At 52.3% G+C, this 14324-nt stretch overlaps 2 protein-coding genes across 2 annotated transcripts; one reads left to right on the top strand and one right to left on the bottom strand.

The window, feature by feature from the left end:
- Window positions 1-6234: 6234 nt before the first annotated feature.
- Window positions 6235-8490, bottom strand: PV07_07470 (uncharacterized protein; the record flags this gene model as incomplete). Its single annotated transcript, XM_016394559.1, has 8 exons — window positions 6235-6345; window positions 6420-6768; window positions 6821-7320; window positions 7390-7596; window positions 7647-7936; window positions 7995-8189; window positions 8240-8258; window positions 8314-8490. 8 exons carry the CDS (start codon window positions 8488-8490, stop codon window positions 6235-6237), a joined length of 1848 nt encoding a protein of 615 aa, XP_016247978.1.
- A 1069-nt stretch (window positions 8491-9559) lies between these two features.
- On the top strand, window positions 9560-14277 carry PV07_07469 (uncharacterized protein; the record flags this gene model as incomplete). The annotated part of the gene is made up of 7 exons (XM_016394558.1): window positions 9560-10236; window positions 10289-11494; window positions 12576-12738; window positions 12805-13053; window positions 13116-13310; window positions 13382-13758; window positions 13815-14277. The coding sequence occupies 7 exons, from the start codon at window positions 9560-9562 to the stop codon at window positions 14275-14277; spliced, it is 3330 nt and encodes a 1109-aa protein (XP_016247977.1).
- Between the last annotated feature and the right edge of the window lie 47 nt (window positions 14278-14324).

Below are 14324 nucleotides of genomic sequence, written 5' to 3'. Positions count from 1 at the left end.
CGCGTGGGCACAGGTGGCGGCGCCGCCTCCCTTCTTCGGCGCATTGGCCCTGTACAGCATGCAGTTGCCCGCGCTGGCCTGCGTGTCGTAGTAGGCAAGGTCGCACAGGCCGTCGACGTCCTGGCAGAGGGTGCAGCACTCGTAGCTCGAGGTCGCGTTGGTTCCGATCCCGACGTTGGCCCGCGTGTTGTCCACGACGTTGCTGATGTACGTGCCGTCCTGGATGCGGGGGCCCAGGAGATTGTCCGTCGCGCAGGCGAGGTACGTGCTTCGGGTTGCGGTGTAGTTGGTCTGGGTGTTTGTGAGGGTCACCACCGTCATTTCCACCGGGACCGTGATGGTGTGTGTCTGATTCACCGTGGTAGGGACTGTCACCAGCAGGGTCTATGGATGATCAGTGATGTCTCAATTACTTTTTTTCTGGCGAAAGTGGAATTTGCCAGAGGACATATATGTAGGGAGAAGTTTCTGAGGACTTACAGAGCTCACTGGAGCGTCAGGAACGCCCACAGTGCTGGTTACCGTGGTGGTCGTAGTCTGAGTTATCGTCGCCGGCGGTCGCTGGGTACTTGTTTTCGTTGAAGTCACGATCACAGTAAAAGTTGTTTGGGGAGCCAGTCGAGTGACAATGGAAATGAGGGAGATGTAGGAGGAATCGGACGTTGCGGCGACGACAGCCTGTCGGGGTAACAGAACATCTTCGTCGGGTTCTGCATCGCGTCGCTTGATGGTTCCATTGTAATTTTCGTCCCCAGAAGACTCTTCTACCGGGACAAAGCCACTCGGTGTGGGCACGGTGACAACACTTTCTGTAAACAGTGTGGAGGTTACAATTGCGGTGACATTGATGTACGAGGTTGAAGTGCTGTTTGTCACATCATACTGTGTGCTCGTCACAGTTCTAGTGACAACGTCGGTGCTGGAACCGAGTCAGTATGACAGTCCGCCACGAGGCATCCGGACCTACGTTGCGCGATAGGTGCTTGTAACGAAGACAGTCTTTTGAACATATACTGGAACGAATGTTGTGAATCGGATGGGGCTTGTCGTGGTGGTTCTCGAGGTGCTGGTATGAGTAGTCGTGTCTAGCCTTTTGGTGACTTGGATCGTACCCACGCTGGCCGGCGGAGAGGTATCAAACAGCGTCCAAGTCCGCAATAGAGTAGACGTAGTGACATCAGTGCCTCCTTGGCTCGACGCAAGAGGGATTACGGCGGCAATGGCAGCCAAAGAATATGCGAGGATATACATCCTGGTGGTGTGCAAGGGCTTGTATTCCCGGTCAGGCAAAGGGGTCTATAGTGTAACATGAATGAGGAGGGAAGTTGGTGGCCGAGCCGCGGCGATTTCCAATTTATAACCCATTGCTCTTCTGCGGGAAGGGATGAAAATCCTGACAGTATTTTCGCAGGCATTAGCCATATCGTGGGCTGTGTATCTTTTGGAATCGTCATGGCGTCAGCCGTTTGTTCTGAATGGCTAGAGCATGTTGGTGACGATGCCCGAACAAGGCTGTGGAATGTGGACAGTGGGCGTGCACCGTGGAAGACGAGGTGTGACGGGAAGACCAAGATTTCCTGCCACCAGTGCAAATGCAAGAATCTCGTCCATATCACATATGCTAAAGGCTTGAGAAGGGAATGGATAGAACAGTAGACGGAAGATGCTGAGAGAACAAGTGACGACGACTAGACCATCGCTTTCCCTACGGCTGAGCCACCCGATATAGCAGACTTCAGGCTGTTCGATGAGCTGTGCCTATCCAGTGAAGCACTGACGGCAATTGGACTTGCGAAAGTAAGCTTTGCGCAGAGGCCAAGTTGATGGTAACAAGGAGCATGGTCTGAGACGCACGGATCCCGAGTCAGGGAGAGGTGCCTCCCATTTCAATGTAACGCCAACAGCTGGGCTCAGACGCGTCTTTGGCGATCAGAGCCCGAGCGAATACCTCCATACGTACCAACCCAGGCTCTATAATGTCGTGCCGCCATGATCGGAGGTAGCAGACAAGAGCAGATGGTTCCCTCGATGGCGGAACGTTCATGGACGGGAAGTTCATGATCGATGGTAGAGGACTAGCTGCGCCATAGGATCCCTAAGGACAAGTTCACCATCTCTCTACTGTGGACTGATGTTAACAGAAATTCAAGAGTGCTACTCTTCAAGATTGTTCGTGTAGATGAAAAGCTCGCTGCGAAGTTGTTCCAAAACTGGAAGTTGGTTCGGAGGCTGGATCAACCTTGATTCGGCACAGTCTGGTTGATGCGCCGAGCCAGGAGTTCCCAGCCTTGCACCCTGTGATTTGCGGAGGCCGAACGACGAAACACAACTCCGCCCAGCTTTCTTCGCTCGGCTTTACCTTGCTTGGGTATGCCATTGAGCATGTGCTCATGAAAATTGGTATAGTGTAGTATGCTATAGATCTTACATTCACTGCACGGAGGATTCAGGAGGTGGTTTTCTAGTTTTGACCGGTGTTACGGTTCAGGTGCGCGTCTGAGTCAATTACCCTTGACGCCGGCGAACTTGAATGTAACGGAATATGGTTTCCGTAACGGCTGCGATAGGGGTGGATGCTACCACACTTGGAGACTGACTGATCTAAATTGAACAGAAAGGTAAAACCCGATGAATCAGGAGTCAAATCAGCCCAAGGAGGAAACTACGTTCAGAGAAGTAGTATGCAATTCTTGGCTTTGGTTTCTGGTCACATTGACAGGGTCAATCATTCAGGCGCAGGCTGTAATCGATACAACGCCAGTTGTTGGGTGGGCTCTTTGATCTGGATTTACTAGATTCTACTCATTTTGGCCACCCCTTTCGGCGCGTTGTGGATATACTCGGTACACGACCGACAGTTCAGCAACAATGTGCAAGTTTGTTTCGAAGAAACACCATTCTAGATGAGCCTGACAAGGGCTGTGCTACGGCGGGTAAATCTGGGTCAGGAAAAGGCCACCGTCACTCCCCGTCAACCTTGTCTGGCATCCATGTGCTTACAGCCATCCCCTCGGGCACCTTTTTCCACTGCTGCGTCTCGGGGTCGAGCAAGCTCTGAGCCTCACGCGCGGCGGCTCGTATGATCTCGATTTTCTCTGGAGACCTTGGTGTGAACACAGCCTGATAGTCTCGAGGTTGTACAGTGATGCCGCCCACGAGGTCGTCGATATCGGGCGTGATTGGAAGACCGTCCTTCCCTAGCGGCTTAGACAAGTCGAAGCCCCAAAGCAACCTGGAAATCCCCAGGAACAGCGAGCGCTCGGCAATATGGATCCCCTGGCAGAGGCGGCGGCCTGCACCGAAATTGAAATTGTCCCGTTTGGCAGGGTCGCCGTTGGCCGACTGGTACAAGGTTGTGCAATCGTCTTTGAATCGGTCGGGATTGAATCGTCGAGGGTCTGGACAACGTTTGGGGTCCATGTGGATCGCCCTATAGAACGTACGTTCTTGATTAGCATTATCGTCTGCACTGGGGGAGCTGGAAAGTAGACACACCAGACATTATTTATAACCGTCGCACCCTTGGGAATAGTGTAGGCACCGTATACATCATCCTTGATTGCGGCATGAGGAACTCCGAGAATCACTGTCGGCATCCACCTCAAACTCTCCTTGAGGCAGCATCGGATGTAGTGGAGCTGGTCATAATCGTCCATATTCGGGAGGCGTTGACGTCCCACCACCCGATCAATCTCTTCTTGCGCTGCCTTTTGGACATCGGGCCATATTATCATAGCCTGGATGAACCCGTACAGAGTCGAAGACGTTGTGTCTGAACCCGCCTCAAGCAGAGAGCCACTCATGTAGCTTGCGGCATCGTCTGAAAACTGTTCCGTCTGCTGGACGCGGAGCACGTCGTTGCAGAAACATGGCTACGCCAAGGTATCGTCAGTGAACTTTCGAATACCATCTCTGTTGTTTTCGGATGAAGTATTATGCAGGAAGGACGTTGCATCCACATGCGCTTACCAACCCAGTGCCGTTCTCAAGTCCTCGTTTGGCCCGCATCCAATGGCCTAGATAAAGGTTCTTCTCGATCTGATGCAGTTTCTCTGCATATCGGACGTTCGGGGCCAGGGATTTCGGAAGCTTTTGCAGGATGGGGAAGAGGTCTACCAGCTGGGCACTGGCGCTCCCTACCAGTTCTCCCCAATGCTCAAAACTCTGGTCGCACCGAGCACGTTAGTCTATCAGCGCGGAGCTCGATGCAGGCAGGTGTAAAACTGAGCAAACGAACCCAGAATAGTTGCTGTAGTTGCTGGTCCTTGATGTCCGGGCACCGGAAGCCGAAAATCATCTGCGTGGCCAACGAATAGCTGAACCTGCGAATGTGGTTGAGGAACTCTTCGGGAGTGTCCAGTAGCCCGTCCATCAGGATCTTGTTCTCAAGATCTTGGTAAGGCACATAGGTAACGGCGGCCTTGATGTTCAAAATGTTGTGGACGATTTTGTGGATCATGCGCCAATTGTCGCCGTATCTCTGCAGATCAGATTAAAAATCAGGAACGCCTTGACCTGTGGGCGGGTCTTCCTTACCATGACAACGAGTCGCAGATTACCACTGGCGATCTTTTGACCGATGAACATGTCAGGTCGATCCGAATATATCGCACTCTTCTTGTCCAACAAGTCCTTGACTGCCTGGTCGGAAGACAGGACAATCATGGTTTTCGTCCCGAGGATCAACGAATAAACGGGTCTGTCGGTAGAGAGATCTCATTGTTAGGAGACTATAGAACCCGGGGAGACGAGATAACTGGGGCGACACCAATTTTCCTGTTCGCGAGGCACGGAAGCAACGACACCATTGACCCACCCGTATTCTTGCGCCCATTTCTGGAATTGAAGATGTGGGTTTTTGGTTGGCATCTGGGTTGCAGACAGATTGGCTGGTCAGCACAGGAAGTCCTCTCGAGGTGTCTACCACATAGTGCCGACGGGCGCTCACCAAATGAAGGTTCCCAAGTATCGGAAGCGTAGGGGGTCCGGGGGGTAAACCTGGAGCCCGCATACCTATCCGCGAGGCTTTGATAATAACGAACGCGGCTATCGCCACGAGCAGAAGAACCACTGAAGGGTTATGGGTGATGGCCTGAAACATCGTGAGAACTGGTGCGGATGGCAGATGTGGCTTGTATTTCGTGCGAGGTCTCTTTGACACTCTCCTTCAGCTTCATGCAAGGGATTCCAGTTTTGATGATTCTCGAGGTTGAGTCCTGTCTGTTCTTGATACGAGGCATACGAGCACGTTGGCGGCATCTAGGCCCTCGGCACCCCGCCTTCGTGTAGATCAAGGACACCGGCCCGAATATGCTTTCGGAGTCGGCCAGCTGTGCCCGCGTTGATCCTTTCTCCTTGAACAAGCCCATCCCTCGATGTGGCACTCGTGCCGAGCATGCAGCACCGAGAGGAAGGGGCAAAGCACCGCATCCTCCTTACAGAGTTCTCTCCTTCGGTGAGTGAGCGCGGAAGTTGCTGACAGTTTTATGATACACGAAATGGGCAGAGATCCGACCTCTAGTCCCTGCTCTTCAATTAAACGACGATTCTGCTATGTTGATGATTCTCATTTATGTCGGGGCCGTAGAAGCCGACGGAACCTGGTCTAATGAGCAACCGTGAGGCTTTCACAGCATGATCCCGCACTGCAGGTGGTGAAACCTGAGAAGCACGCACAACGTCACGCACAACGTCTTCACAAGTATTCCTCGGCAGGCTTGTTCGCACCAAAGCACAAAGGAGGTATATTTGATCCTGCTGATCCATTCGACTTTGGACCTCAAAATGGTCGGACCTGGAAATATATCATGCCAATGCTGGAGCCAGCAATGGGGCAGCATCACATGGATCATTACACTGCAAAAACAGCCTTATGACGACCGAGCCACCCTGTGGATATCGCCAACGCCATTGTATTCCTGTGCGGACCCCGGCACTCAATGAAAGCTGCTCCGTACTCTGCCACCGTTCATTTATAGCAAAAACAGTTGTATGGCTATTTTCGTGGCAGCCTTACCAGGTGGGACCCCACAAGCATGGGGGCAATTATGGGGATCTTGCCAAACCCAGAGCCTCCTAGTGCCACGCCTAGGCAGATTGTCCCGAATGCTTTGGGTCGGGGTCGGCGCATGTTTGCCGGAGTGGAAGGCTCGAGTCAGCGGCATGCGATGGTTGAATGGTACAGAGCCTTTTTGGCACCACTGCACCAGCTCTTTTCTGGAGCTTCATACCGACTTACTGGTTACGGGGAACGATGGAAAAATCGGCCACGGTACCGTGGAAGTCTGTTGATAGGAATGTGCTCCAATTTTCCAGCTCGAGGTCGAAAAAGGCACTCATATCATCCTGAAGTCAGGAGCGTCAGTATCGCCCTAAGGGGGTTGTATTTGAAAATCACATATGGCCTGGGGAAGACCTACGACAGTCTGGTCATTGTACGGCTGATCTTCCATGCCGAGATATTGACCAGCCACGGCCACGTTATCGGATAGCCTTTGCGGAAGGCAGGAGAAATCTTGGTCGGAGGCGACGCCGCTGCTGGCCGTTTGCAGCCCGTGTGCTCTCTCCGTGGCTTCTCGGGCGAGGGTGGCCATCTCGCGCGCAAAACTGATGGAGATTTCCGAACTGGTTGCAAATTTCACCCGGGCAAAGTACCCGGCGCCCACCTCCATCAGTGCAAGATCAGACTGGATGCCAAATCTTTGGGGGTTTTGGAGAATGTAGATGAAGAGGTTGATTAATGCATATATCGGTCCAAAGAAACTCAACCTGGATGGGTCAGTGTTGACGCTTTGCACGCGGACGAAGAGGGGATGCTCACGGCACAGGGGTGCTAGCATCGAATTGTATGTGTTCGGTTGCCAGGATGGCCTGGCGACACGTCTCTGCCACAATCTGTGTTGATGTCTCGACTTGGTCACGCAGTGCAGCGTGAGGTGTTAAGCCACACATACTCCGACTCCATGGATAAGTTAGAGACGTATGAATATCGAGAGTAATGCTCTGGAGAGCGCCGCGAAGATACATGATTTGCCGCAGTGTCATCCCGGATGGTAGTTGGGTCGGGTTAGGAGCAGCCGGACGAGATATGATCGGGTCGATCGAGCGCTTCAGTATATTGAGTTGCTCGTCCAGCTCAGCGACGGATCTCACCAAAGCCTCGCCGCCCTGCTGAAACGCCTGAACCGTAGACAGTCTTTTGGAGACCAACGATGACAGTCGCGCTAGTCTGATCAGGGTATTGCAGTACTCGATGTTCACAGTGCTGTCGGGAGGGGCGGATGTTGGTACTTGACAACTGACGTCGTCGTCATCAATTAGCTGAAAGCAAGGTCAGCACTACAATCCTAGGTGTTCATTTTTGCTGAAGGGTAGAAACGGGCCACATACTGAATGGCGCCCAGACTGACAAACGATCTGCTTCTCCAAACAATATATGGCCCAAAACAAACAACTGCGTAGGGAATTTTCATATTCGGTCAGGTTCCACGAGGCGACCGCCTGGCGATGGAGTCCTTTCCCGATACCCAGGCGTACAGCTATACCACAGAGCACGTATTCGAGACAAGGGCTAGCGATGTTCTGAGTAAAATAGGCCTATTTGCCATTATTAGCTGTTCGAACAATGCTCGGATTGCCTTCCTTACCATTAGTGTCAAAGCTTGCACACCGACAATCGACGTGCGGAAATATAACATTTCTGTATGCACCGACAGTGCATTTTCAAAATAACCCCATGCTGATTGGTTGGCTTCCTGGAAAGAACTGCACTTTGAAAGCTCGATTCGACATCCCGAAGCGTAGACTGCGTTTCGAAGGGCATACCAGGCGGGATCAGTATCGGTAACGGCTCCTTCGAAGTAACCTTTGAGTTGCGTCTCGAACCATGGGCGGTGCACGATCCCTAGTGCAGATTCAAGTGCCTCTTCGAAGAAAGCTGGTAGAGGATCCGCGAGGTTAGACTCCAAATCGTCAAGGCTGTTGGGAGATGTTACCTCGAGTGTACCTCCAAGCTATCTCTTGATCTGGCTCTGGCTTTCGTTCTTTTGATAGCATCTTCTCGATTTTAAGGCGGCCCGTGATGTAGGTAGTAAATGTCCTGGCAGATGTATTGAAACTCGAGTTTCCCGTCTTGCTCGCGACCCATTGGATTCCTGGTCTTGAACAAATAGACAAGAACGACCTGGGGCCTAGGATCACTGAGCACGTAGAGAAATGCATTTGAGCGATTGCCACATACCGTGATATTCCCAGTTAGACTTCGACGTCTCTGTCAGCCGATCCAAATGCAAACAAAATGTTCGAATAACCTACTATTTCGCTCGACGAGATACTGCTTCTCTCTCTGATTTGTTCAGGGCTGCTCTCTGCGAGGCCTACCGCGTCGGCGTTGTCGGACGGTGTGAGGTGATATCCAGAACTCCACTCAAGCGATGAAGAGGTTTCTGCGACCGCGGCATTTCTTTGGGTTGCCAGGGATACCGAGTCCATAAACCCAGGAGGGTTTGTCGCCTTGTATGATTGGGGCAGCGTGAAGCAGGACGGGCTCTGCGTCTCTTCACCGTCGGTCCTCAGCGAAGCGGACGAATTTGCAGGCAGCAAAGAGTTCAACGAATCTCGGTCATTTCTTCCCGTAAATCTAGATAAGCCACTGCTCAAATCAGATGGGGAATCATGTCGAGGGATATGATATGTAGTTGCGGGCTGAGCAAGATTAGCTGCGACAGGACTTTGATGGATGGTTTAACAACTTACAGCAGGTCCTTGTTGCTTGAGAAGTGTTTCGAGCTGCTCCAACCTCTCCACTATATCTTTGCCTTCCCTGCTTCCTTCCCTGGTTCGCCATCGACGAGGTGTCGTTGAAGTACAATGTTGGCCTCGATCGAGACAGTTTGTACATGGGCCAACTCCCTCCCAGTTACCTATTTAGACCATAAGCCAGTGGCCCTGTTCTCGTAGATGATCAGGACATACACCGAATCTTCTTGGCCCTGCAAAAATTACACGCCACAACGCGTTTGGGCCGCGCATTCTCAGTCCTTTGAGATCGAGTAACGGCAGAAGAGACTGGTGCGGTGGATATCGTCGCCATCATCAGGCGCAGACAATGCTCCAGGCAATGTCGAACTAGCAGTTTTCGAGGTTGGAGCTGTTGTAGAACAACCACGAGGCGGGGAAATCGTGGAGTGAGGAGTAGTGGAGGTGGGACCGAGCGCCTTGGGCCACGTCAGGCTCTTGGTTCGACACCTTTCCATTCCTATCATGTAACAACCAATGAATCCTGAGCACTACCCTGTCGAGGAATGCCACCTTCGGGCAGCTAGACGCCGCCGACCGAGATTTGCCGACCAAGAAGGGTATACTGCATGCGAGGGGCGAACTACACCGAGACCAAGGCGGACGGATCGATCTGGACGCGCTGACGCCATGGACAGTACCACGGAGCCTTCTAGGATGAGGCCGTGTGCCCAAGACGTAGAGAAAGAATCTTCGTGGAGTTGACTTCCTTCATAACCTCAGCGCTTATCCGTTGACACCTTCCCAACCTGTGGGCTTCACCATGCAAAATTCTGAAAAAATGCTCAGCAACGGAGAAACCACCAAAATCCATGGCGACACAGCGCAGGAGCGTCATGTTCTACCAAAGGGGACCGTTCTCATAGCCGGCGGCGGTCCTGTCGGTTTACTCCTTGCCAAAGTATTGTCACATTATGGCACCAAGTCCATTCTCTTTGAGCGCAATCAGACAACCACCCGCTGGCCCAAGATGGATCTTACAAATGCTCGTTCCATGGAACTTTTTCGCAAATTGGGCCTAGCTGATGACCTGCGACGGCAGGGGGTTCCCGCGCACATCGACCAGCCTGTCTTAGTATCGTCAGGTCTCTCCGCGAGGGAGCCCATAACAAGATGGGATCTCCCCAGCGTTGAGAAGTTCCGAAAACAGATTCGAGAGAATAATGACGGGACACAGCCCTCAGAGCCTTGGCAGAGGTTGTCGCAGGCGATATTCGAGAAGTGGCTGAAGGCCATTTGCGACAAGGATCCTTTGATCAATCTCCAATTTGGTTATAAAGTCGAATCGGTCCAGGAGGAGAATGACCACGTCAAGACAACCGTCACATCCGTGGACTCGGGTGCCTCTTTCCAGTTTGTCTCAGACTATGTCGCTGGCTGTGACGGCGCATCCAGCCGAGTCCGAAAGTCGCTGGGTCTTCCTTTAGATGGGGGACCGGTGTAAGTCTCCCGATGAACAGCGCATTAAACTCTCTTTACTAAGATTTGGCAGCCCGACGTGCGTTCTTCTCGTCCACTTCAAATCTCGCGACCTTACCCGTCTACAGAAGCAAGGCCAGTTCTGGCATATATTTCTCCTGGCCGAACACGGCGGCTTTGGCGGAGCCATCATCGCCCAGGATGAAGTCGACACTTGGACTACTCACCTCTTTTTGCCTCTGGATGCTGAACCAGAAAAGATCGAGTCACGAGACGCGGTTTACAGAGTTCTCGGAGGAGTTCACGGAGAATATCAAATCGAAATCGATGAGATCCTTGTTCGCTCGATCTGGCGACCTAATATTGCGGTGGCGCGCCGCTGGAGCAGCCCGAATCATCGTATCCATATCGCTGGCGACGCAGCACATCAGAATATCCCCACTGGGGGCTACGGAATGAATATGGGCATTGCCGACGCCTTCGATCTGGGATGGAAACTCGCCGCTGTCATCAATCGGACCGGTGGCACCGATTTACTCGAGTCTTACGAATTGGAGAGAAGACCCGTAGCGCTTCGAAACGTCGAGCGTTCCGGCGTCCACTTCGAGGTCCACAACAGTCTCAGAGAACTTTTAGCGGGTCGAGATCCGCGCAGTCTTGATGAGGATACGGAAGACGCACGTCGAATTCGGACCATTATTCACAGCCATTATCAGTCGCACGATGGTGAGAACAAGGACTTTGGAATCGAAATGGGCTACCGATATAAATCACCCGTCATTTTCCAGGACGACAGTCTAGAAACCGAGCCTCACTGGGAACCTTCAAGATACACTCCAACGTCTTGGCCAGGGGGCCGGCCCCCGCACGTCTTTCTTTCAGACGGCACGCCAATATTTGACAGGTTTGGCAGAGATTGGACACTGCTCATTTTTTCGAGCGAGGACTGTGGGGAGGACTTCCTGCACGAGGCAGCCAGGACTCTGTCAGTGCCGTTGGAACGAGTTAACTTAGACGACGAGCATTTGGCGAAGAGGATATATGAGAAGCGACTCGTTTTGGTCAGACCTGATCAGCACGTCGCTTGGAGAGGGGATAGAATCAACAGCACAGAGGCGGCAAAGAAGTTATTACAGGTCGTCACAGGAAGGGCTAAGTTGTGGAAGGGAGAAAGAGCAGCTGCTGTTGCCGCGGTACCGAAATCCGCATTCACAGCTACGAAGGAGCTCACGACTCAGGTGGATGATTTCAAGTTGGAGAAAATGGGAGCGTTTCAAATGTAGGGGAGCTCTTTAGGTGGAGTCTGCTGTAACAAGCATAAATGAGATCCAAATGCTTATTGTTTGTCTTTTCCTAGTTCAATCAAGGCATTCATCAGCTCGAGTGTATCGAGATACTCTTCATAGGATGTTGTCGCAGGTCTTCCTTGCTCGTTGTCGTTAAACAATTCTATGCTGTTTTATGAAGATAGATGATCAGCATAACGGAGTTCTAGAGTGAAGATTTGAGCCTTGCCGGTGGATTCAGTGACACCACAGCCTCCGTTACTCCTGCTTGCTTCTAGACGTCGCGTGAGCCAGATGCCATGGCGAGCGAAGAGACTGTTCCGCCAGGCATCAGGAAGCCCCTTTCACCTTGTGATTACAGTAAACCTGCAGATTGAGAGTTGTACCAATCAACGCCATTCTCTGTGTTGCCCGAACAGGAATATTCGGGGTCACGGTCAACAAGCCCGAACGAGCGCTCACACCTCCCGCCGGCCGGCATGGACGCTCCAAGAATCTTGTGTGGACGGGCGCAGGCTGTCGATCATACGCATCTGGGGCGGTAGAAACCCCGGACCCGCCTCCACAGTCCCAGGCAACTAATGAATGGCCTCAAAGTGGACAGCACAATCCTATACTCCCACGCTTGACTCGGCACGGTCGAGCACCCATATGGGAGCCTGTCCAGTGCCAATATGCTATAAGTGGCTCATTGTGTCATGTTCAATTCAGTGAAGGAATCTCCCCTGCTTACTATTCTTCTCCTTGACGTAACCAGCGAACATGGAGTCGTCGAACTTTCTTACCAAATACATCGGGATTCCCATAGTCCTAGGACTGACCTTCGCACTATGGAAACTGTATCATGTGGGCCAGAGACCGAAAGATCTCCCACCAGGTCCTCCTACTCTCCCAATCCTTGGGAATCTTCACCAGGTAGTAAAGTTGCTAGTAGATATTGTTCAACAACACTAAGTGCTGAGCAGATACCTTCCGAGAAGGCGTATCTGCAGTTCCAAAAGTGGGCTGAAGAATATGGGTACAGCATGCATTCTTATCGCCCAGCTTTCAGACGACTGACTGACATGGAGACAGGCCAGTTTATTCCCTAATGCTGGGAACCAAGCCTACCATTGTCCTGTCGTCCGACATCGCTATCAAGGAACTATTGGACAAACGTGGCGGCATCTACTCTGACCGCCCCGACTTGTATATCAGTCAAGATGTCGCCAGCGGAGGCCATAGATTGGTCGTCATGGTGAGCAGCTGTTCCCGCGGCCATCTAGTCTAGTCGTCCAGCTTGATTTCTAACGCAACAACCCAGAGATACGGTGAAAGATGGAGGACGATCCACCGACTGATTCACAATATTCTGAACATCAAGGTGGCTGCAAAGTACATCCCCTACCAGGACCTGGAGAACAAGGTCCTTCTCAAAGGACTCCTGGATGCGCCCGGATCGGAGGATCTGTTCAAACATTTGAGGAGATTCAGCTACTCCTTATCCACCCAGATGATCTTCGGGTACCGTTGCCCAGATTTCCGCGACGAGAGACTGGCCCAACTTTTCTACGTATGTTGCCTTGTGTTCAGTTTGCTCTCATTTTCCAGTCTAACAGGGGCCGGTCCGCACAGGTAGTCAACGGGTGGAGCGAGGTGTCGGAAAGCGCGTCCTCTCAACTCGCCGATCTGTATCCGATGCTCCAGAAACTCCCAAGCTTCATGCTGCCCAGTGTCCGCAAGGGGAGGCACGTACACCAGGTTGGGCGAGAGCTGTACACCGAACACTGGTTGAAGGCCAAGCAGGATCTCAAAGATGGAACTGGCCTGGTGAGCACGCCTATCCCATGGCAATCCTTGTACTGTCGCAAGCACCGCGAACACAAAGCTAACTCCTCCAGCCATGTATCTGCAACGATCTCCTGCTCGCTCAACAGAGCGAGAATCTGTCCGACGAGGCCGTTGGCTATATCGTGGGATCCTTGCTCGAAGGAGGCTCCGATACCACCTCCTCGACAATGTACGCCTTCATCCAGGCAATGATGGTCTATCAAGACGTGCAGAAGAAGGCACAGGAAGAAATAGACCGTGTGGTCGGGCCCGACCGCTTACCAAACGTTGACGACTACTCCAAATTACCCTACATCCGTTGTTGTGTCAAGGAGACGCTTCGCTGGATGCCTACAGTCATCATGGGCGTTCCACATAGTGTTACGAAAGATGATACTTATAACGGTTGGAAGATTCCGAAGGGAGCGACTGTCATCAACAACGTTTGGTACAGTCAACGTTTTGCTTGCGTATATGGTTCACTTACTAACGAGCATTTCTCAGGGGCATTCACATGGATCCCAACCGCTCTCCCGAGCCTCGCCGATTCAACCCCGAAAGGTTCGTGGGAGACGACACCACGCTCTACGAATCCGCCAACGGTGAGCCACTGAAGCGAGATAACTTCAACTTTGGCGCCGGTCGTCGATTATGCCAAGGTGTCCATATTGCAGAGAGGTCCCTCTACCTGGGAATGTCCCGAATCCTATGGGGTTTCCACCTCCGCAAGGCTCTAGACAAAGCCGGCAACCCGATCACTCCGGATATCAATGATCTAGTGGGAGGGATAACAGTCCACCCTCGTCAGTATCCCATTGACATCGTGCCTCGGAGCCCTGAGAGGACGTCAATCATCCGACAAGCGGTCAAGGACGCTGAAGAACTGTTGCACCCAGAAACGGGGCAATGGAAGAAGGTTCCAGAAGGGATGGTATTTGGAGCTTGGAAGCCTAGTGAGAGGAAGTGAGTAACATCAGCTTTAGTTCTTGGTTTGGTATCGTATCCGACACGAAT

This window comes from Cladophialophora immunda, assembly GCF_000835495.1.
Source record: "Cladophialophora immunda strain CBS 83496 unplaced genomic scaffold supercont1.4, whole genome shotgun sequence".
NCBI classification, from domain to species: domain Eukaryota; kingdom Fungi; phylum Ascomycota; class Eurotiomycetes; order Chaetothyriales; family Herpotrichiellaceae; genus Cladophialophora; species Cladophialophora immunda.
The sequence above is the reverse complement of the archived record's forward strand: the minus strand, read 5'-3'. Positions and strand labels throughout refer to the sequence as shown.